The following is a 23,372-nucleotide window of genomic DNA, read 5'->3' on the forward strand; positions in this document are numbered from 1 at the left end:
TTCGAAAAACACACTTTCTTGTTTAATTTAGAAGTTATGCTTGCAATTGTAGTTAAAGAATTGTCGAAGTGGTAGACTGTTGGATTAAGATGTCTAAGCCAATAACTAAATTGGTATATACTTGAATTAAAAGCAAAGTCATTTTGGGGTTGCCTTCAAAACTAGTAATTGACTATAATGACTTTTGGAGTGAGAGATTGATTTATTGATTAATAAATAGAAATAAATAACTTGTTAATATATTATGAGATTAATATATTAATTAGAAATACTATTATTTAATTAATAATTTGTAACACCCGGAATCCAGAAGACCAATAAAGGAAAGAAAACCTTAATTCAAGAAGGCTACTCGTCGAGTCCGGGGAGGAACTCGACGAGTAGAGGTGGATTTTGGGTCGCGGGTTAAGTGACCTACTCGACGATTTAGGGGACCAACTCGAAGAGTAGGTCTGGGTTTAGGAAACCCTAATTTCAGGCATATTTACCATATTTAAACATCTCATTATCTACCCCTTGGCCTCATTTACAGCCTACATTGCCCCAAACCCTAATCCACGAAACCCTAGTGCATCCTTGAGCTTGTGAGCTTGTTTTTGAGAGTTTAGTGTGTGTTTGGAGCTTGTGAGGAAGAGAGGAAGCTTAGAGATTCAGAAGGAAGCTAGCAGATCTAGCAACACCATCTCATTTCCATCATTTTCTAGTAATCAATTCTCTAACTTGATCATTAGTTCATTAGATCTTTTCTTTTCTCCTTTTTGAGGGTTTTTGGCCAAAGAGTGATAGCTTTTAGGATTTGGACGTCCCAAGCTAAGATCTTTTCAGATCCGGAAGCACAAAGGGTATTTAAGGCATAAAGGTGCAAACTTTATGCCATTGGACCCCCCCCCCCCCCCATGCAAGCTTTAAGGAGTTGTTATGGCCTTTTTAGCCCCAAAAGGCCATGCATGGAAGGAAAAGCAGAGACTTTGCGTGTTCTTCTGATGTCTAATGCCTGGATTTATGTGGATGTGCTTTAGTTTGGAATATTGTGGTATTTGGACAATGAATCTATGTCTCAAGGAGCTAGGGTTTGAGCTAAACCCATTAAGAAGGACTAGTAATGGGTAAAGTTGGAAAATTTACCCTTAAGAGATCATTTCCAACATGTAGACGAAGTTTGGGACTTAGATCTGAAGTATAGGGGCTTAATCCATTAAGATGGTCCAAACAAACCGAGGGACTCAACGAGTCTAGGGAGGGACTCGACGAGTCAAAGTGAGTTGCTCGTTTCTGTTTATGGGAGGGACTCGACGAGTCCAGGGAGGGACTCGGCAAGTTGATTCGATAAATCGCGACCATGTTTAGCAAGGGAACTCGGCGAGTCAGGGGCTGACTCAACAAGTTGGATCGCGATCTCCGGATTCTGAGTTTTAGAACTCGGCGAGTTGAAGGAGCAACTCGGCGAGTTGAGTCAACTCGGACCGTTGACTTTGACTTGGGCCAAGGTTGACCTAGTTTGACGTTTGAGGACATATTGGGACTAGGTGTATTTTGTTACCGATAGCTCGGGGAGCCGAGGGAGTAGCAGTTCGGGGAATTGCCAGCTAGCAGCCAGAAGAGCATCAGCAGGGCTTCAGCAGTGCAAGGTGAGTCTCCTCAATGTGTGCATGGGTCTACGGGCACAATGTCGGCCCATTATGTTTGTGTATAGTAGGAAGACCCAGGGATTAGCCCTAGGCATTTTTATGATATTCATTTCGGATTACGATCCGATGCTGGGCGAGGCCCGATGTATGTTAGTATGCTTGAGGTCTTTGTGATTCTTTCATGTGTCGGTAGTATGTTTCCGGACTAGGGTCCGATACCGGGGTAAGCCCGAGGAATGTTATATGTTGCATAGTAGTTATACTTGTTGTCTTTATGATACATGTATGTGCCTGGTAGGGAGGTGAGTGAGGGCGAGGTCTCGTATCTCACCACTAGCTGAGTATATTATTAGAAGAGCAGGGGCGGGGCCCAGGACAGGAGAGAGGTGAGTGAGGGCGGGGGCCCGTATCTCTCCATTATCAGGAGTATGGATGGGGTTCCATGACTCTTCAGTAGCAGGACAGGGGTAGGGCCCATGATAGGCGAGGCCTTAGAACAGGAATACAGTAGAGTATGTTTTCTTATTGTACTAGTATGTTATGTGATTGTATATGTATAGCAAGCGGGGCCCGGAGACAGGTGAGGCCTAAGAGAAGCAGGTATGTATACCGAGCGGGGCTCGACGCCAGGCGGGGCCTGATGCCGGGCGGGTCCCGATGCCGGAGCGAGTCTAACGTCGGGCAAGTCCCGATGCAGCGGGCGGGGGCCTAGTATGTGGTTATGTGTATGGTATGTGGTAGGTTGGGGAACTCATTAAGCTTCGTGCTTACAGTTTTCAGTATTGGTTTCGGGTACTTCCGGTAGCAGAGGGAAGAGCTCGGGATGACTGCATCGCACACACCATGATGTTTAACATGGGATGTTTTACTCTGATTTTTGATATGGAACTCTGATGATAATGTTTTGATAACTTATGGTTTTATTAATTTATTAAAATGAAATTTTTGGTCATGATTTTTTGGATGTTACATAATTAATCATAAATTAATTGGAATTAATTTTGGGATTAATTAAAATTATAGGGACTTAAGTTGTAATTGTTCAATAGTTGAACAAGATGTTGGGTTTTCTATGCATCAAATACACTCTAAAACTAGGCAGCGGAAAAATCGAAACAACGATATACCTAAGTGTACATGCATCCTATGGATCTATGGCTTCATGCTAATTACATCAACCCTAGAAAACTAAAACATAAGTAAGAAAACATACCTCTTCTGTAGCCCTTGATCTCCATGCTTGAGATCTTGAACCTCCATGAAGTTGCTTGGATGAAAGGATCCAAACCAGAATCCCTCTAATGGTATCACACCCAATGACACCAAAGAGTGGAATAAAATAACTAGGAGAAGGGTCAATTTCACAAACCCAAAGGGGTTAGAAATCGTCTCTAAGAGGGGGAGGAAGAAGGGTTAGCGAAACTTCAAACCAAGGTGCAAGGAGGAATGAAATCCCTAAGGCCCTATTTATAGCCTTGGATGCCTCCTTAGGTTTAGTACTCCTTCCCATGTGGGATGGAGGCCTAACCACGAAATTTCACTCCTTTCCCATGTGGGATGGAGTGATTTTCATCCAACCCTAATCCAATAAGGTTCTGGAACATTCCTGATTAACCAACTATCGATTAATCAACATTCAACCCTTTAATTAATTAAACTGTTAATTAATTTCCAATATATATTTCCAAAATATATTTCCAATTAGTTTCTAATTAATTATTAACCATAATAATTAATAAACCAATTTCTCCTTTATTTATTCTACTCAATTTGGGTCTTGAGGGCAACCCAAAAGGACCCTACTATTATTAGAAATATGACCAATAGTTAATGACCTTGGACACTATTCCAATAGTCTCCCACTTGGACAAGTCATCAACTATATGAGGACCAATATTTCTCAATAATCAACAGAGAGTTAGCCATCCAATGCAACTACCGAACTCTTGATCTAATCAAGATTCAGCCCTTAGATAAGTGATCAACTATCCCTTCATTCTATGATATCTGTATGAATTCGAGACATGGATAATGGTCAATCTCAGAATTCAAAATTATGTTTCCCGATATAGATTTGTGACGACTGCATCTGACTACTAAATCGAACACATCAATTCCAGTCAGGGCTCGGCCAAGCACTTTAGATGTCAGCACTAAATCATCGAGGGGCCCATAGATATCGCTTCTCCTATTGAGGCAGAAGGAACAAATAAACTTCGACCACATAGTTTTTTTCTATTTCATCATGTCACACATGGACATACCCTTTATAACTACCAGTTACGGTTAGCGTTGGAGTAGACCAATGCATAACAGAATCATAGAGCAAAATCCCACATGTATCTAGGTTTGAAGAATAGAAGATATTATCGTCTTAGAATTACTTGTGACTGAATCCATGAAGTAATCTCTAAGTGTGGGTTGGTCCAATACTTAAATCTCTATTAAGCACTCATGAGTGTTAGCGCAATCACTATGCTATGTCTAATCAATATGGGCAATCCACCAATACTCATGACAGTCTTGAATCACTACTTACTTCCAAGAGTATGACCGACTGTGGACGTTTGAGTAAATTAATACTCGGGAAGTGGGTTCCAAACATGTAAAAGTGAGAACGCAGTGATAAGCTAATTGAAATGACCGAAATCCATCATATATTAAGATCACCACTTAATAATCGCCAAATCAAATTAAAACTTATACCGCTTAAAGTTATCGAGTTTTAAAACAAACCAAACTAAGAGTTTTTTAAGCCAATTCACTTGCAAATCTAATGCCTCTCGACTTTGTCTGACTGTCAGACTTGGTCAATGACATCGGCTTAGGAATGGATCGACAAGATTATCTTTCGATATGACATATTGACTATGATGTCTTTACATTTGACTCACTATCAAGTGTGTTGGTACTTACTGAGTATGTTTCATGTGAGCTCGTGTGACTTGGGATCCATACTCGAGGTAAGTTCACCCAAAGTCACAAGAAACTTCATAAGGACCATCAATGATTGAATTTCAACAAAGATGTCACTAATGAATTTCTTTTAGTCACATTTTTTTCTTTGCATTTTAACCAACCGCAATATACTCTAATTTTGTTGAATCCACTATGGTGTATTACCTGGTACTCTGTCAAGCTAATATATCACTATTCAGTAAAAGCACGAATTCCGACTGCGAACGGAATTGCCTTTATTAGTGCGGAACTTAGCATCAATGTAACTCTTACAATGATCTATTCCATACGATCAAGATCATCTCTTCTGTCCTCCAAGGACACTTAAGAATATTCTTGATCTTGATTCATTGATTCTTGCCAAATTGATCTAATCAAACTTGTCATGGTCAAGGCATACGAGTCATTAGATCTAGTACATGTCATGGCATTTATGATCGATCCCATAGCAGAAGCATGTGGGACACGACTCATTTGATTTAGCTCAATAGTAGAACTAGGACATTCGCATTGCACAATGTCATGCCAGCCTAAACTCCTTTTTGAGTTCTGCATGTCGAGTTTCCTCAACATTCAATGTACTTTGCCTTAATCCAATGAATCACTTAGATATATCTCCATAGATCCTTATTATGTATGTGTGTTGTATCTCCCATGTATATCATAGCGAAACAATTCTCATACCAAGCCAAGCTTTTACACTTGCTAAGTTAGAATATAATTTCCTATGAATCATACATTATCTATGTACAATACAAGGATGACTACAGTGCTCCCACTAGCACTGACATATATATGGCTTATCTATGTTTCTTGAAATTCAAACTCCTCGAATATTCTCATTGAAACAAAGAATCCAATTACTCCCACTAGCTTTGACATATATATGGCTTATCTTTATTTCTCGAAATTCAAACTCTTTGAACTTTCTCATTGAAATAATGATCCATCCTGCGAGATGCTTATTTACACATCCTTCAAAACCTATCTTGGTTTAATTATGTGTTTGTTCCTATCCATGATTGTCTCTACTTGAAGATCCACTTGCACTTAAGGGATAAGGTCAAGTGCTTGATCTACCAAATTACAACATACATGGATTGAATCTCGCTTTCCAATTCCTCCTTCCATGTTGTAGCCTTTAGGGCCTACCATAGCTTCCGATAGTTGGTACACTCTGATTGCTATCTACCAGTGACTCAAATACCTTAGCAATATAAACTCTTATATAACTAGGTCCATGACGTCTTCTATTAGATCTATAAGGAAAAATGGAAATATGTCAGTTTCCTTAATAGATCTTTTAATTCCAAATTGAATGTTATGTCCAACTTTAGGCTCTTCGTTGGTTGACTCTTGAATCTTATCAAGATCAATGTGGCTCCCACTAGCCCTTTTGGAAATCAGCTCCCTCTCTTGGAAGACTACCCTTTGAGCAACATACACTTTGTTCTCAGAAGGTTGTTAAACATTTATCCAAAATGCTTGATGGGCTCTCCAACGAGATAACACATCTTTAATCAAAGTCCTAGATTGTCGAGCGCTTCACGACGAGTGTAAGCCTCATAATCGTAGACTTCCATATATGGCAGTGAGGATAGAATCCCACTTCACATACCATAGAGTGTTTCAAGAACCTACTTAGTTGGCACAAGACCAAAGGACTTCTTGTAACACTATTCATGGTACAATCCGCGAATTGTCAGCAAACACAGTGCGACTCATCTAGTACAAAATCAATGAACAATTTGTTTCTCTATCCAACTAACACTTCGTAGTGGCAGTGTTTTGGGAGGAGACAGATCATGAAACTCTTTCACAATTACTTAGATGATCGATAAAGTTTGGACTGAGATTCTCACTATGAGTGTCTCATCCTATTGCCCAATGGATTCTCAACTTCACTTTATGAGAGCTCTGAACACTTGAAAGGTTCCAGACTCACATTCATACAAAGTTGGTCTTACCATGTATCATGGTTAATCTGAACGGTCTATTAGAGTGAACTAATTCCAACAGATACTCACATCACCCAGTGATTTTCATCATCTATCTTGATAAACAAGATTTGCATTTATCATAAGACTTGAGGCCAAATGATATCCAAAATACGTTCCAACTGGATATTTGGTAATTCATTTCTCATTTATGTATCCAAGACTATGATTCCACAAATACATTTCACCCAAACCTTTGGATGTATTTGAATAATTACCTATTGTGATTAATCTGAACGATCCAGTCATAATAGTACACCTTATTCAAATATTTGAATCAACTTTGAACTATTGTTACTATACTAGTTTCATAGTATAAACAATTTCAAATTATAACACCATCGACTACACATTTTGGAAAAAGTTGTCTTTTGATCCTATGAATGTAGCAAGGGCTTGGCATTCATGATCAAATTATCTTCTCCATGTTTTAGTCTTCTTACTTCATTTTAGTGACTGCACATTCTTGCAAATGTCATCACTAATCCTTAGCAACACACTCAAGGTTTAGAAGTAATGTTTTGATGGCATTATAAATCCATATATTTGATTGAATAACAAACATGGAAGAACTAGTTATCTTTTGATCCAGTGGAAAGTAGCACGGGCTCGTGATCCATGATCAAATTTAACTTCTTCATGTTCCAGTCCTTTCACCTCAAATATACATTTGGGTAAATTTGATTTCTTAGTCCTTTTCTTTTTATGGAAACAAATAGCTATCAGAACATGTCTGGAATAAGCCTTCCTTTGTCCTAGGTATTAGGGCCTAGATTACATATACTAATCGCCTTTTAAACCATGGGCAATTGGCTTTCTTCTTGACACTTCTATTCATTATAGTAAAATATGGGAGTGTTTTGAAGTATGAGTTTCTATGATTGCCATGTTATTTCCAAAAGGAAACTTCAACATGCTACACAACTCCTTCATGGTCATTCCAAGTTGTTCATATCAAAATCAAAATGAATTGATCATATGTACATGTCAGCTAGTTGACTAACCCTAGTCAACTTCTAACTCAAGGAAATTCCATTTTACTTCAATATGTCAATTAATAATGTACATTTGATAATTGCTCTTTCTAACAATTTAGAATGCATTGTTTGAAGTAACCTAGGAAGAGCTTTAACAAAGGCATGATCTTTCCTTTCGTTTAGGACAAGATTGATCATCCTCATAGCTAATCCTTTTAAAGGTTTATAGCAGTAGATTTTAGTGGATAAGGTTATAGACATCATTCAATAACAAATTTCATTATAGTTTGTTTTACTTATCCTTAGAAAATAATCACCCTAAATAAAATTATTTTAGAAGGCTAGGATCCATATTTGGCTCCATGATGTGTAAAGGGATGCCGTAAACACACCATAAAGTTATTTAGGTAGGCAAAGCCCTTTGCCAATTTCGATCACCACGAAATTCCTAGATCTTTGAGATTCATTGACTATCAATGGCATGTTAATCTCATATTATGTTCATCTCAAATTCAATGACGGGGTCGCCGTGGATCATTGAACAGATGGTGAATCGACCATACAAAATCGCATGGTCCCTGGCTCAAGTTACGCTTGAGATTCGCGAGTTCCACATCATTTTCTACCTATACTCTCAAATTGACGTGTCGGTTAACCACGCGAGCTCCATCAACAAGTTATAAAGAGAATGTGCAACTTTTATGGGTAACATAAGATTCACATTAAATAGATTGAGAATTAACCTTGCAAAATCGCATGGTCCCCGGCTCAAGTTACGCTTGAGATTCGCGAGTTCCATATCATTCTCAACTATATTCTAGATTGATGTGCCGGTTAACCACGCGAGCTCCACCAACAGAATATAAAGAGAATGTGCAATTTTCATGGATAATATAAACTCACATTCTATTAATAAAACGGGATTTTGTTTTATACTTGTATTTAGAATACTTTTAGATTGACCATTATCACTATCAAACCTTTTCGGTAACACCATTCTCAAAATGCAATAGGGCGGTGAGGGTGGTAAGCGCGAAGCATATTAAAAACCGACCTCATTAGGAATCAAAGAGACCTCCTCAAAACCCCTACATTAGAACGGGTGAGCCTAGTCAAGGTAAGACTGACAATGTCAATATTTAAACATACGAGGGCGCATGTTGTAACTTTCTTATACATATAATAGACACAATTCTAATATATATAAATATATATAAATACAAGGGGTAAATTTAAAACTCTTTAAATTTACTTGTCTATTATTAATTCTAATTAATTGCGAGGACACAATGTAACAATTAATAAATTATAAGGGTGTAATATTCAAATTTATAAATCTCTATTACAAATAATATTAAAATATTTAAAACCATTAAATAATAATAAATATCCAAATTTAAAATATGATTAAATAATATTTATCCATAAATATTCAAATTTAAATAAACACATTTAAATAATATTTAATTTTCCAGATTTAATCCAATTAGGTATTTATCCATGCAAGATAAAGCTTGAATTCGAAAAATAAGCAAGATTAAAAATCGATAATGCTGATCTGCTAAGGTTCACGTCGTGAACAACTATGTCACGTTGTGAACCTTAGCAGATCAGCATTATCGATTTTTAATCTTGCTTATTAGGGTTTTTCATCAAATTACAAAATTTTCAATTAAACTTTCATCATTCAGTTCCAAAACAATATTTTCAGAAAACATGGATGTAGGGTGATAGTAACCATGAACCAATGGCTCTGATACCACTGTTGGGTTTTCTATGCATCAAATACACTCTAAAACTAGGCAGCGGAAAAATCGAAACAACAATATACCTAAGTATACATGCATCCTATAGATCTATGGCTCACGCTAATTACATCAACCATAGAAAACTAAAACATAAGTAAGAAAACATACCTCTTATGTAGCCCTTGATCTCCATGCTTGAGATCTTGAACCTCCATGAAGTTGCTTGGATGAAAGGATCCAAACCAGAATCCCTCTAATGGTATCACACCCAATGACACCAAAGAGTGGAATAAAATAACTAGGAGAAGGGTCAATTTCACAAACCCAAAGGGGTTAGAAATCGTCCCTAAGAGGGGGAGGAAGAAGGGTTGGCGAAACTTCAAGCCAAGGTGCAAGGAGGAATGAAATCCCTAAGGCCCTATTTATACCCTTGGATGCCTCCTTAGGTTTAGTACTCCTTCCCATGTGGGATGGAGGCCTAACCACGAAATTTCACTCCTTTCCCATGTGGGATGGAGTGATTTTCATCCAACCCTAATTCCATAAGGTTCTGGAACATTCTTGATTAACCAACTATCGATTAATGAACATTCAACCCTTTAATTAATTAAACTGTTAATTAATTTCCAATATATATTTCCAAAATATATTTCCAATTAGTTTCTAATTAATTATTAACCATAATACTTAATAAACCAATTTCTCCTTTATTTATTCTACTCAATTTGGGTCTTGAGGGCAACCCAAAAGGACCCTGCTATTATTAGAAATATGACCAATAGTTAATGACCTTGGACACTATTCCAATACAAGAGAGATTCCAAAACCTTCCATGGGTCATAGACTTTTTTTGGGAGTTTTTTTAAGGGTTTTAAATTAATCCTTAAAGATAATTAAGGAGTTAGATAATTACCAAATTTGAAATATTAATATAATATTCAAATTAGGGTTTCCAAGGCTCCTTGTATCGGCTATAAATAGAGCCCTTTGACTCCTTATTTTTGTCCACTCTTGCACTCAAAGGAATAGACAAAATTCTACTCTCCCTTCCTCTCCCCTCAAGTGTTTAAATTGCTAGGGTTTGAGTAAAAACCATTAGAGGCATTAGATTTCTGGTGCTTGCTTTCCAATACATTTGAAGAAGGAATTGTTTTGATTATTTGTTATAATAATCAAAAGGTATGTAAACCCTAATCATTTGTTAATTTCGATTATAGTAGGGCCTCCTTAGGGTTCTTTGATGTTCATAGATTATAGCTATCAATAAAGCAAACTTAGATCCAAATAGGTTGCATGTGAACTTTAGAGTTAAGTTATTTCACCTCATGCTTTGAATTATAACTTATAAAATCTATCAATAGTAAAATTAAATCAAATAAACATAAAATTATAAATATTTTTATTGAATGACCCATAAATTCTCAAACATACACAAATGTGTGACCTCATCAAAATTTCTCCATGTCGGACAAAGAGTATTATAGAATTAATATATGATACACTTGATCTAAAGTCTCACATCCTTTTCATTAAACCTACAAAATAAGTATAGTTATAACATCAGTAATCAACATGTTTTTAATAATAAATAAATATCGTGCATCAACCCATTCAACCGGTACATTGAAAGAAGCATAAGTTAGCATGTATATGCGACATTTGATCCATGCACATTAGTCTCGTTGTTCCCATCATCCTTACAATGATACTTGTAATCCTAATTGTTATAGATGGTCTCTAATTTTTATAATTAATGAAATGTGTGAGTCTTACGTTTATTGTGTTGGAAGTATACTCATGGTCACAACAAGTTGATAATATTTCTATAAATAGTAGGGTCCTTTTGGGTTACATGTAAGACATGATTTAAACATAAAATGACAAAAGGAAAATCAACGGGACTAGTTTGTTAACTTATCACCTTATGGTAAGTTAATTAGAAACTAAAGAAACTAAAAGGGTCTAAGTATAACTATGTTGGAGTTGAATTAGTAAGTATTTATCCCTTGAATTAAGGGATAAATACTTAATTAAATTCATTTTTCCTCATGTTTTGTTCAAGCTTGTGGCCCTTTCTCCAAATAGGTTTGGGTTGTCAAGCTCTAGATAACAATGGAAGAATGGTGTTGTCTAACTACTTGATCGTGATATTGGGTGCTTCCACAAGAGATGATATCTGGTTTGGGATCTCTAATCATCCAAGAAGAAATAAAAGAAATTAAACATAAGAAAGGTATAATTACCATCTTAACTTTCTAGCTCTTTTAGTTGCATGGAATCACTGAATCTATGATCCTAGTGGATTCTTGTTTTTATGGTTGTTTATGTTGTGTGTGATTTCAATGTATTGAAAATTAATCATAATCCAACCCATTGGTCCATACATTACCCATATTGGCCCCACTACTACTCCCATACGAATATACGCAATAAGACTACCATTAGGAATTAGTAGTGTCCTTATCCTCTACGAATACCAACAAATACTTGCCCATGTTTTCTAAACTCCCCCGTACTACCACTAACTCTTATTTGACTCGACCATATTCTTCTGGAGTATCATCTGAACGAACCATATGTAGATATAAAAAACATGTACTTAACAAAAGAAGGATGGTTTGATATATAGTTTAAAATTGAAAACAACATATTAAAATAGTGATATCATATGATAAAAAAAATACTTAAAGTAGATATACCATATGATATCAAGTAATTTAAAATGGAAAACAAGAAAAAAAATGTTCTTAGTGTCTAGAAAAATGGTCAGATAAATCAAGTTCGTCTTCATTAGTTTATGTATCTTCAAACTTTGAAAACTATCTAAACTATCTAAACTATCTGTCCTTTTCATTAGTCCTTTCTTCATTTTGTATTGATACATTTTTAAAGAGATCTATATATGTGGTTCATTATTACTTTCTTCATTCATATACTTACTTCGTTCCTCAATCTTAAAGTGGTTCATTTCCATGTTTTAATTATCCTCAAGTTCACATATAGATTCAAGGACTTCATATATTCCTATTTATTTTGTCTTGAAAACAACTGACCAATCTTTTAAATCCTTTTTCAATGAAGGGTATGGTTTATGTTGGTCCCATATAATGAAATAAACATATTGTTAACATACATGCATGGTGAAACTAAATAACATCATATTAATCAACTTTGAAAATACTGAATAATCTCAGACACACTTTAGGTTATTGACAAACTTTCTGATATCTAATTGAGACCTAAATAATAACTCTCAGTGATCACAAAATAGAACTATGTAAGAACATTAACTAGAATTACATAATTACTAATATAATTAAATTGATCATTCGAAATTGTCGGGATACTTTTGTTTTTATCTTGAATTTGGCTGGTTTGATCCTCATTAGTATATTTGAACTTGAACAATATTTATCTTTAAGAATTTCAAATAAACATACATTATTGAACCGTATTCAGAAGATAAGACTTCTAGATGTTAAACTATCTAGGATTTAGGAGGCTCAAGATATCAAAGGAATTTCAAACTGTCTAAATTAGCCTATAAAATTAAGTCCTTAATGCTAAACTCAATCAAATCAAGCTGGAAACTAATAGAAACATAATTACAATGTCTTGTCAATCATCAAATTGTAATCTTTAATCTTACAAATGCATAATACCCTTTTTCTAGTTATGATGTAATATTATAAAATGTTAATCATGTTAAGATATTGAATGAAACATAATAAGCTTAAGGGTGGTTTGGGCACAAGATTTTCAAAATGTAAGAAATGGAATAGTATAAGAACTGATATTTGTAAATGACAAGAGTTAGACTTTTTATGTTTAAGAATTAAGTATATTATGGTGGAATATAAAATACATTATGTATTAAGATGGAAGTAAAACAAGGATATGACAACTACATAAAAACTTTTGGTACATATTCATTATGGAACAAAAAGGATTACGATTTCCAATTAATGAATTTATGTTGGACCATATTGTTTATGCAGTTCTTAATATAAGTGTATAAGTTTATAATGCATATAGTAAGAATCACGATGAATATGTAAGAGAAATTGGTGAAACATATAAGTTCCAAAATTGATAAGTACCCATGTGTAGGGTTATGGGAATTGAGTATAAGTAAATAATAAATATGATATAAAAGTTAAAATATGTATTTGAGATAATAAAGGAGATAATTCATAAAGAATCAAGTCCTTTAAAGTTAAAATGAAAAAGTTATGACATTTTGAAAATAAATTTTTACTAGTGTCTGACAATATCGATACCTAATATCCTATCCTATTTTTGAGGCTATGTATTTCAGAATTATATGCATCAAATAGATTGATTCTTTATTTTAAAATTCAACCAAGATAACAAGGAACCCCTAGCAAAAATAATCAATCTAATATGAATTTGTATTAGAGAGTTATGAAAGTTTTACAATTGAGGAAAAATATTGCATGAGCTAATGAAATTACATTGCCTAAGTTGGGACATCTGGAACAAACACGACCCGTGTTTCTCTATGTATAGAAAATACAGTCCATGTAACTTGGTCATGAATTCTAATTGAAGATGCATGATTGTATGTTAGAATTAATGTTAGATCATGTTGTTTAAGATTATGAAAGCAGGTTATCTATAAAGAAAGTAAAAATTGAAGGTTTGATGGGTAAAAGGGAAGAAAACTCATGAACCTTGGAATATGTGTCTTGTATATGAGTACAAGTCTTAATTATGATGATGAAGTGAGTATAGTAAACATATTTTACCATAAAACATCAAGGTTAAAGCTTATAGAATATGATATGTGAATTGTGGATTGGGTTAATGTCATTAAAACCCTCAAGTTTACAGGGTTTTGTCGGTTTTGCCCAAAGTTGAAATTTATCTCCGTTTTTACCCAAACATTTTCGAAAAAATGTTCGATTTTACCCTTTTACCGGTGATAACAGGTTTTCCAGGTTACCATTATATTAAATTCGTAAAAAAACCCTTAAGTTTACCATTTTTTTGCGTTTTTACCCTTAAGTTTATAATTTTTTTTACACTTTTACCCTAAGTATATTTTTTTCATAATATACATATTTATGCAGAAAAATCGTATTTATATACGAAAAAATATTTAATTAAATATTGTATTTATATTTTTTTAATGTTATATATATATATATATATATATATATATATATATATATATATATATATATATATATATATGTTTGTTTGTTTGTGTTTGTGTTTTTGCATGGTTATACCATTTAAAAAGATAAATAATATTTTTAGAATTATGAATATGTGTTTTATAGATATAGTTTTTAGAAGTATAAATACATATTTTTTACATTTTTATATATTAATATGTATCTATACTTCTAAAAATTATTTATACTTAAAAAAAAACATATATCAAAATACATATTTACACTTCTAAAAATATATGTATATACTTATATAAACATGTTTATGAATGAACAAGTTTTTTTTATTGATATGTATATTTTTAAATACATAAAAATACGTATTTGTAGTTCTAAAAACATATTAATTTGTTTTTTTTACATCTTAAATGGTTTATCCAAGAAAAAAAAATCCATACACACACACATACACACACACACATATATATATATATATATATATATATATATATATATATATATATATATATATAATTAACATTAAAAAATGTAAATACAATACTTAATTAAAAAATTTTCGTTTATAAATATGATTTTTCTGCTTGAATACGTATAATATGAAAAAAAAAATACATAAGGTAAAAGTGTTAAAAAATTATAAACTTAAGGGTAAAAACGTAAAAAAAACTGTAAACTTAAGGGTTTTTTTTACGAAGTTAATATAATGGTAACCTGTTATCACCGGTAAAAGGATAAAACCGAACATTTTTTGGAAAATGTTAGGGTAAAAACGGACATAAAATTTAACTTTGGGCAAAACCGACAAAACCCTGAAAACTTAAGGGTTTTTATGACATTAGCCTTTGTGGATTTTGACCTAAAACCCTAGCTTGGTAATTTGCTAGATAATTGAAAGTGAGCAAGTATATTTATCAATTAAAATCACATGAACATGTTATCCATGATTTTTAACATGTTGCAAGTAGTGAGTTATGGTTCAAAGTTATGACATGAAAAAGGTATGAGATAGACGAAAGCTAAAACTAAATTATAGGTTGAATTGGACCCTTATTACTAGAAATGATTTCTTATGAGTATTAACTATTGTATGTATAGGAATTGTAGAAAATTGGTCATGAAGTACCAAGTGAAGGAAAATGTATTTGTTAATTGACCCTAACTACAAAAAGTGAGTACATGTGGATTTTTCCTAATGGGGTTCATGGCTTACTTATGAGTTTTTAACTCTATAGGTTATTTTTAAAGGAAAAATTGATATCCTTAAATGATTTAGAAAAGACAAAAGCATACTTAAGTCTTAGTTACTTAATGTTTTAAGGTGACTTTAGTCTAATAATGGTGATAAAACTTGTGGATATTTTACTATGCAAAATTGTATATTGTATTTCATGCATATCATAACACTTGTATGATTGAAATGTGAAAAGAAAACTGGTGATTATGACATAATGTCAATTCTTGTAGTTTCCTTTCTTCTATGAGGATCTCTGAACTCAATACTCCATATTTCGTCAATATATCTTACAAAGAGAAATCAAAGCATGTATCATACTATGGCATGCTAAACCAACAAACAAACAAATGACGGCATCGCTAATAACCCTAAACCTGCAAACAAAACCCAATGAAAGAAAAACAAAACAACAATTTGACCCAATCTACTCTTATAACCAAAAGATGGAACTTTTATTTTATCATATGTTGCTTTTAAAAAAAATATTACAACACCATACGAAAAGATACAAAACACAAAAGAAATTATAAAATGCATCAGACAAACTCAACAAAACACAAACATAACAATTAACAAATGGCATAATACTCATATTCCCCAAGTATAACCTTTGGAGCCCTTAGTTTTCTTTTGTTCAGAGTCTTTGATAGCAAAAGCATTAAGCCCTTGAAACATGGTTTGGACTCTTTGAAAGAGGCTCACTTTAGGACTCGATAAGTAAAACCCAATTGAATCCAAAAACCATCCACTTCTTCCATAAAACCCTACAACAAGACCTCCATTTGCCATAAAATTAAAGGGTGTCCCTTCTTCAACCCCAAATGGTCCAAATGTCCTTTGGTTGCTCTTAAAAGTAAGTGATCGAATCACGTGGCCACCTCCGTACACCACAGGGCAATAATGTCCACTAACACTAATTAAAATCTCTTCGGGAAATTGCAACTTAATCTGAATATAATAATTAATATTTAGTAAGCTGATATGGCTAGTTGTTACGATGGAAAAGAATAAACAACATTATAAACTGATTGTTACATTATGTTATCATATTTGTTTAGATTGAAGGAATGAAATGAATAATTTAAATATGTTCGTTGTTCACAATAAAAAAATATGTTATTTTATGAAAATAAAGTTTAATTAAACAAGATACATTGCTTAAAAATTAAAAATATTTTATTTTATGAAGAATATATTTTGAAAAAAAAAAAACATGATCTATTGCTACATAAAACATATTTCATATCCTTTAAAATACATGTTGAATATTTCAAAGAATCCCCCCAACAAAAAAAAAAGGTTTATTTACCACTTTATGAAAATAAAATCAAATACCATGTAAGGTTTTAAAATCCCAAATCAAATACCATGCAAGGTTTCAAATTCCTGAATTGTGCCACGAGGCGTTTTCCCTTCGCCTCAACCAATGCAAAAGTTAGAGACGGTATATAATATATAACTAATAAAAGTATATAGAAAATCATAATTAAACTGAAAACAAATTTAAAGAAGTTTTTACACCATCTCGCATCGAGTTGTATGCCTCACACACTTTTTTAAACCATGAGACATGAAATGTTAAAAGATAATTATAAAAAAATGTTTTATATTTCTTTTTTACATCTCTAATGGTAGCTTTTTATACAGCGTTTTGACATCGATTTATCATTGGAGATGACAGTTTTTTTAAGCCGTTACTTTCAACCACTTATTCCCTTAATAGGTTTTGCCAATTTTGATTCTTGCATTAATAACGTTTTCTTTTACACTCGTTATATTTCAATTTCACTCTCTCGTTATTACTGCATACCAAACACTACCTATACTTTCACCTGTAAACAAAGGGCCAAAATGTACCTGAGCAGCTTTAGTTCCTCCCATTCCTCCATGTTTTTCACCCAAAAATGGTTTCCCAAACTTATCATAAGTAACACAAATTGAATCAATGCAACTTCCATATACAATACTAATTCCTCGAACACCACTATGGACTCCATCATTCCAAGAACACCCTCCATTTCCTCCCCATGGTCCTAATTGTATACTCTTATCCTGTTTTATTCAAATAGGATTCAAACATGTTTTCAAAAATATTAACAAGTAAAATGATTTCATACCATGGTGAGTGAGTCCAAGAAATTGATGTAAAGAAAACATATAATAATAATCTTAGCACACAAATTGCTGACAATATATAGAGCAAACAAAGTACGAATCCGAATCCGATTCCAATTCTAATTCAGATTCCACACAAAAAACATCTGCCGTAGTTAGTGGAATAAAAAAGGATAGTGGCTTCTTGCTTTTCCTTTGCATATATACCTTGGTTGGATTAATAAACTTATGAAGAACAAAAACGATTTATATAAATAAATATTACTAATTGTGTTAAATAAACATTCATTCCATGCTAATTGCATCATAATGTATTTCTAAATAACACAATTTTTAACATGTAGATCTATGATTTCCATGTAAATTGGAAAGTAGTTTGTTGTAGTTCTTGAGATGTTTCATCTCCTTCAAAAACCACCATTTTGACATCTTTAATGAAATGAAGCCAGCATTTCTTTGAGTAATATGTACAGCATTTTGGGTTCTTTTCTCTTGACATTATCTTCTCCTTTACAAACTATAAGAAAATTTAAATAATATTGGTTAGAACAAGTGGAATAGAATTCAGTAATACAATTTAAATAAAATAGACTTTTTTATTTATGTTTATGTGTTTTTGTTTATTGTAAATATATATAACTATATATATAATTAGGAAAATCAAATCATTCCCTAGAGGCTAAACTAAGATTACCTTTAAAAACTCACTACTGGAAGATGAAACCAACGACAAAGTCTTTGGTCGAGACATTCGTAGTAAATTACCAATATACCCCTTCACCTTCACAGGAGACTTTATAAGTTCTAGCTTCAGATCATGTGATGTCAGATATGGAACGTTCTTCAAGTCTTCATGAATAGTAACATTCTTCAAACACCATAAAACCAAATGAATATTCATTCACTAAAAATAATAATAATAATAACATTAAAATACCTTATTAGAGCTAACAACCATCTTCCAATCTCCTTTCCTCTTAAACTTCATCAAAAAGATCAGCAACTCCTTCAAAGGGACAAAATTGTCTTTTTTATTTTGTAGATTTAGTTTAGCCTCACACAAACTTCCAACACTCATGGAAGAAAATGGCATCCTCTCACCAAAATACTCTAACACAGACAGATTTGGTGCATCAATATTAGCCTCTTCTACATTTTTGCATCTAATCACAGATAATTCCTTGAGTTTCATACTCAATATGGTTATTCTCTCAAGATAATCACATTCTCTTAAAGCTATCTTTTCAAGGTTAGGGAACTTTGTAATCATATCTTGAAACTCCTCATCTGTAAGATTTGAATCTTTCAATGTCAAACACTTCAAATTTTCACAATCTCCTATGTTTATTTCACAAAACCATGACTTTTTCCCAATATATAAAAAGCTTGTAAGACTAGGAACCTCAAGGTTGATCAACACAAGTCCATGGCACTCGTGTAACTCAACCCTGGTTAGCTTAACTGGAGTTGATATCTCCAGATGGCCTATTCCTGTACAATGTACTAGTCTTAGATCTTCAACCAATGGGCATCCACGAATAAAATTCGGGATCACATTTTTATCTACATGAGAGTTTTTTATGGAAAGTTCTTTTAAATTGTGTAGATTAATGACAATCTCATTATCATACTTGCAACCAGATAACCTTAGTGAAGTTAGTGTAGAGGAAGTGAGGATGAAATTTGGTAACATGTAATGCTTCTTTTTCTTCTCTTCAACATGAATCTCTAGTTCTTTGACATTCCTTTTTATAGCTGAATATACCCATTTATTTGTGTAAAGTTTCAACTTGGGATTAACTTGAGATAAAGAAATCTTGAATTTGTGTATCCTGATCATTGGATCAAGTTTGGATGCTAAGGAGTTGTCAACAAAAGTTATGAATTTCTCAGTGTGGTCTCCTCCTGATGTTTTAAACCTCTTTTGGTCAAAGTTAAAGAAGAAAAATGAAGCCCAGATTGACCTCCATTTTTTAGATAATGCAGTGATTCGGGCAACGTCTCTCGGGCAGTGGAGAAGAGAGAGGATGTGATGGATAATGGGTTCGGGCAGTTCTGAGATTCGGTCAATGGGTTCAACTACTTCATCTACTTTATCAATCTTTTCCATCTTTCGTTTCTTTCTACTACTGATTACTTTCTTAAAGATGGATGAAAGTTTTCTCTTTGACTTTCTGTTAGTTGTGAATGGTGAATAACTTGGGATACTTTTCTTGTTTTGTATGTTTGGCTTCTTACTGTGTCCCACTTGATTGCCCAAACTAGATGAATGTTCTGTTTTTTGCTTCTTCCTGTTGATCTTCAAAAGCTTTTTAGAGATGTTTCTCTTCAGTTGTCTATCAATTATCAGCCACCTGGTTTTCATAAACATTTTCTGTTTACTAAACTATCTGGATAGCCTATGGCAACCTGGATGTTCACATATATGAAACGCATGTCAAATCACCACAAAGAAACCTAAAGCTAATTGATGATTATAACCAGCACAAAGTTATTCCACCAAATGTAAGCAAATTACGCAACCCTAAGATAAGAAAACACAGATCAATTACTTAAACATGAGTGTAAGTGCATTGTTCATACAAATATAAGAGCGCTAGTTTATCATCAATACATCTACGATCACTTTAACAGCAGCCTTTATATGTATTGATCCTTGAATAAATAAGAGCAACACTTGTTTTCACTAGAATTTTCTCAAAATCGATCAGTGAATATAATCATCTTCGAAAACGAGCGAATTAGATTCATCGATGTATCGAAAATGTCTTGGTTTGTAAAAATCGAAAAACTCAGTAGTGCATTCACAATTCTAAAGTCCGATCAATTTAGATCAAAACTTTAAAAGAACAATTTTGATACACAAATCAATAAAATTTCATTATATTAGGGCAAATCAGAGTAATTAAACAGAACTCCAATTAAGGGAGGGTGTTCATAACCCACCATTGAGAATGATAAAAATTTGCGGAAGAACCTGTGTATGGCTCGGCGATGGGATCGCTCCGGCCGCCGTCTCGGTTTTCCTGCTTCTGCTACCGTTTTTCTCTCAAGTGTATAACAAGTTAAGAACCACGGGTCGGTTAACATCCCGTGGCCAAAAACTTAAAACGTATTCTAGAATTGGACTTGTACATTCTGGCCCATTAGTAAATATGTATTTAAAATTTAGAAATAAACTAAAGTGACATAAAATTAAAGAAAAAGATAAAATTAGCTCAATCTTTACTCTAAAATATAGCCAAAAATCTAGTATTTAATTCAAAACTAGTAATTTGTTCTTTGTGCATTGCGAGTGCGTAAATACGTTTTGTACATTGAATTTTGACGATTTTATTGATAAAAGTTGAGTATCGTTGCATTTGAAACCATATATATATATATATATATATATATATATATATATATATATATATATATATATATATATACACACACACTAGCCGTTTATCCGCGCCAAGCAACCGGTGTGAATAATTTATTTCGGAAATTAGTTTCTAAGGGCGATTAGTGTTTTTGCGCAAATTGTTTACTAAATTCAAACAATTATCAATAAGAGTCATTATAGCAAAAAAAAATCAATAAGAATTAAAATTGAAAAGTTGAGATTGTTTACAAATGTAAATGAACATATGATTGATTGTGCATTACCTTTGTCGTTTAGAGTTGTTGCCTTTTGTCGCAAGGTGCCAACTGCAAATCTAAAAGAAACTTTGTTTTCGTAAAAAACCTCAAAGTACTACGTTCTAAGTATATAATTAGTCATGTTCTAGTTATATAATTAGTCATTCAATATACCTCTTAGCAACAAAAGTAAGAAATTTCTCTTTCAAAAAAAAAAATATAACAAAAGTAAGAAATTTTAACATACCCAAAAAATTATATTATTTGTTTGAAACGACTTATAATAAATATGGTAAAAATTTGATGCTCTTCTAATTTGAACCATGAACTTCCATTCAAAGTCCATGACATGGAGGAAACAATTTTTTTTTCTAAAATAACTTTTTCTAAAGGCAAAATATTTTATTAGCTAAAATTAACCACCAGAAAGCTCGACAAAACATTGCTATAAATATGAATATTATTTTATTTTTCACAAAAAAAATCAGAAATTCACACACACACATACACACATACACAATAACACAATGATATAAATGGTACCGATTTAAATAGAATCTACACAAGCGATCATTTTTTTAAAAAATAGTAGGCATTGGAATAACCCCACCCTTTTTTCTGGAAATTTATGTTATTTTATAAATAACTATAACTTTCATAAATATGTTTAAAAAACTATTCTATTGAGTTTGGAAAAAATTAATCAACATATATAGCAATTGGTTTCAAAATTCAAGAGACATGTAAAGTGACTTTACTTGAAAATTAAGTCAAATTTGTGATTATTACACTGGCTCCCAATTGCTCTCCATATTCAGTTATGTAACTCAATTTTCCATGATAAAAAAGGGCACATTTCACTCCTTTAAGTCTTGTAAAACTTTTTTTTTTTTTTTTGCCAATACACAAAAGTTACAAAACGATAAAGAGAAATCAAATTTTCCATTAGACACCATATGACACTATTTAATATTTTACAAATAATAATTGTAAAATTTTGAAATCTTTTTAGGAACATAATACATTGTCAGCCCTATTTGAGGATTATTATTTAAAATTTCACATCTAATCCTATCACCCTTTCTCTATATACATCATAATTACCCAAGAACCATAAAGATGGATATCTTGATTTGGGGATTCCATGGATACTTGTTTCCATCGAAGCTCTTCACATTTTTGTAATCGTAAGCCCTTGGGTACAATTAGATGTATTTTTCCTATAAACCAACAAAAGAATTCAACTTTTGGTACACATTAAATACAATGCACGATAAATGTGTTAAAAAGCAAAACTCTTTGCATAATTAAATAAGAACCCATGAAAAAGTAGATAAACTAAATATCTGATAGTTTATTCTTGTCCCAAAATGAAATAATGATCGCCTAAAGTCATTAGCAATTTTGTGATCAAACAAAAGCCTTTTACCAAGAGCCTTACACACATTTGGTTTAAAGTATTATCCAAAATAAGTCAGAAAGGGTGTAGTTAAGACATCTTTTACAAAGTCCATTACATTTAAGATAAAAATTCATAATATTAAAAAATTAAACTTGAAAGTGCTAAATTAAAATTTCCATATGGAATTTACCTATGCACCATTTTACTACAAATTCTTCATGTAAAAGATGAAAATATCGGAAAATAGGCTCTCGAAAAATCAACCATCATATTTGTCTTATCATATCAAATTTCCATTTTATGTAATGTCGGGCCATTTCAAATATGGATCTTAGTTTTTTAAGTTAACAACCAGTTGAGAAGATGAAGACATACTCGTTTCAGCTGGCTTTATATTCTCTTACAAGCTATTTTCCATGGCGGTATTCGGTTCTAAATGATCCATCGTGATTCGTTTTGATTATTAAGAATTTATCAATCCATATACACGGTACCATCTTCAAGAACATTGAAAAAATGAATAGATTAGT

The 23,372-nt window shown here is 32.8% G+C and overlaps 2 protein-coding genes across 3 annotated transcripts; both read right to left on the reverse strand.

Annotated features, from left to right (window-relative positions):
- Positions 1–16,131: 16,131 nt before the first annotated feature.
- Positions 16,132–17,857, reverse strand: LOC145108010 (jacalin-related lectin 19-like). Its single transcript, XM_079044991.1, has 3 exons — positions 17,819–17,857; positions 17,559–17,753; positions 16,132–16,649 (listed from the first exon to the last, which is right to left on the reverse strand). The coding sequence occupies exons 1-3, from the start codon at positions 17,819–17,821 to the stop codon at positions 16,290–16,292; spliced, it is 558 nt and encodes a 185-aa protein (XP_078901117.1). The 5' UTR covers positions 17,822–17,857; the 3' UTR covers positions 16,132–16,289.
- Positions 17,858–18,042: 185 nt separating this feature from the next.
- Positions 18,043–20,904, reverse strand: LOC145108011 (putative FBD-associated F-box protein At5g56400). 2 transcript variants are annotated; one of them, XM_079044992.1, is made up of 4 exons: positions 20,794–20,904; positions 18,754–20,225; positions 18,511–18,684; positions 18,043–18,333 (listed from the first exon to the last, which is right to left on the reverse strand). In XM_079044992.1, exons 2-4 carry the CDS (start codon positions 20,185–20,187, stop codon positions 18,163–18,165), a joined length of 1,779 nt encoding a protein of 592 aa, XP_078901118.1. In that variant the 5' UTR covers positions 20,188–20,225; positions 20,794–20,904; the 3' UTR covers positions 18,043–18,162. The 2 variants fall into 2 exon arrangements, with proteins under 2 accessions (XP_078901118.1, XP_078901119.1); XM_079044993.1 differs by having other exon boundaries at positions 20,763–20,889.
- Positions 20,905–23,372: the final 2,468 nt, after the last annotated feature.

The sequence above is a fragment of the Lactuca virosa genome, chromosome 4, assembly GCF_052849685.1.
Source record: "Lactuca virosa cultivar CGN04683 chromosome 4, Lactuca_virosa_CGN04683_v6, whole genome shotgun sequence".
Taxonomy (NCBI): Eukaryota; Viridiplantae; Streptophyta; class Magnoliopsida; order Asterales; family Asteraceae; genus Lactuca; species Lactuca virosa.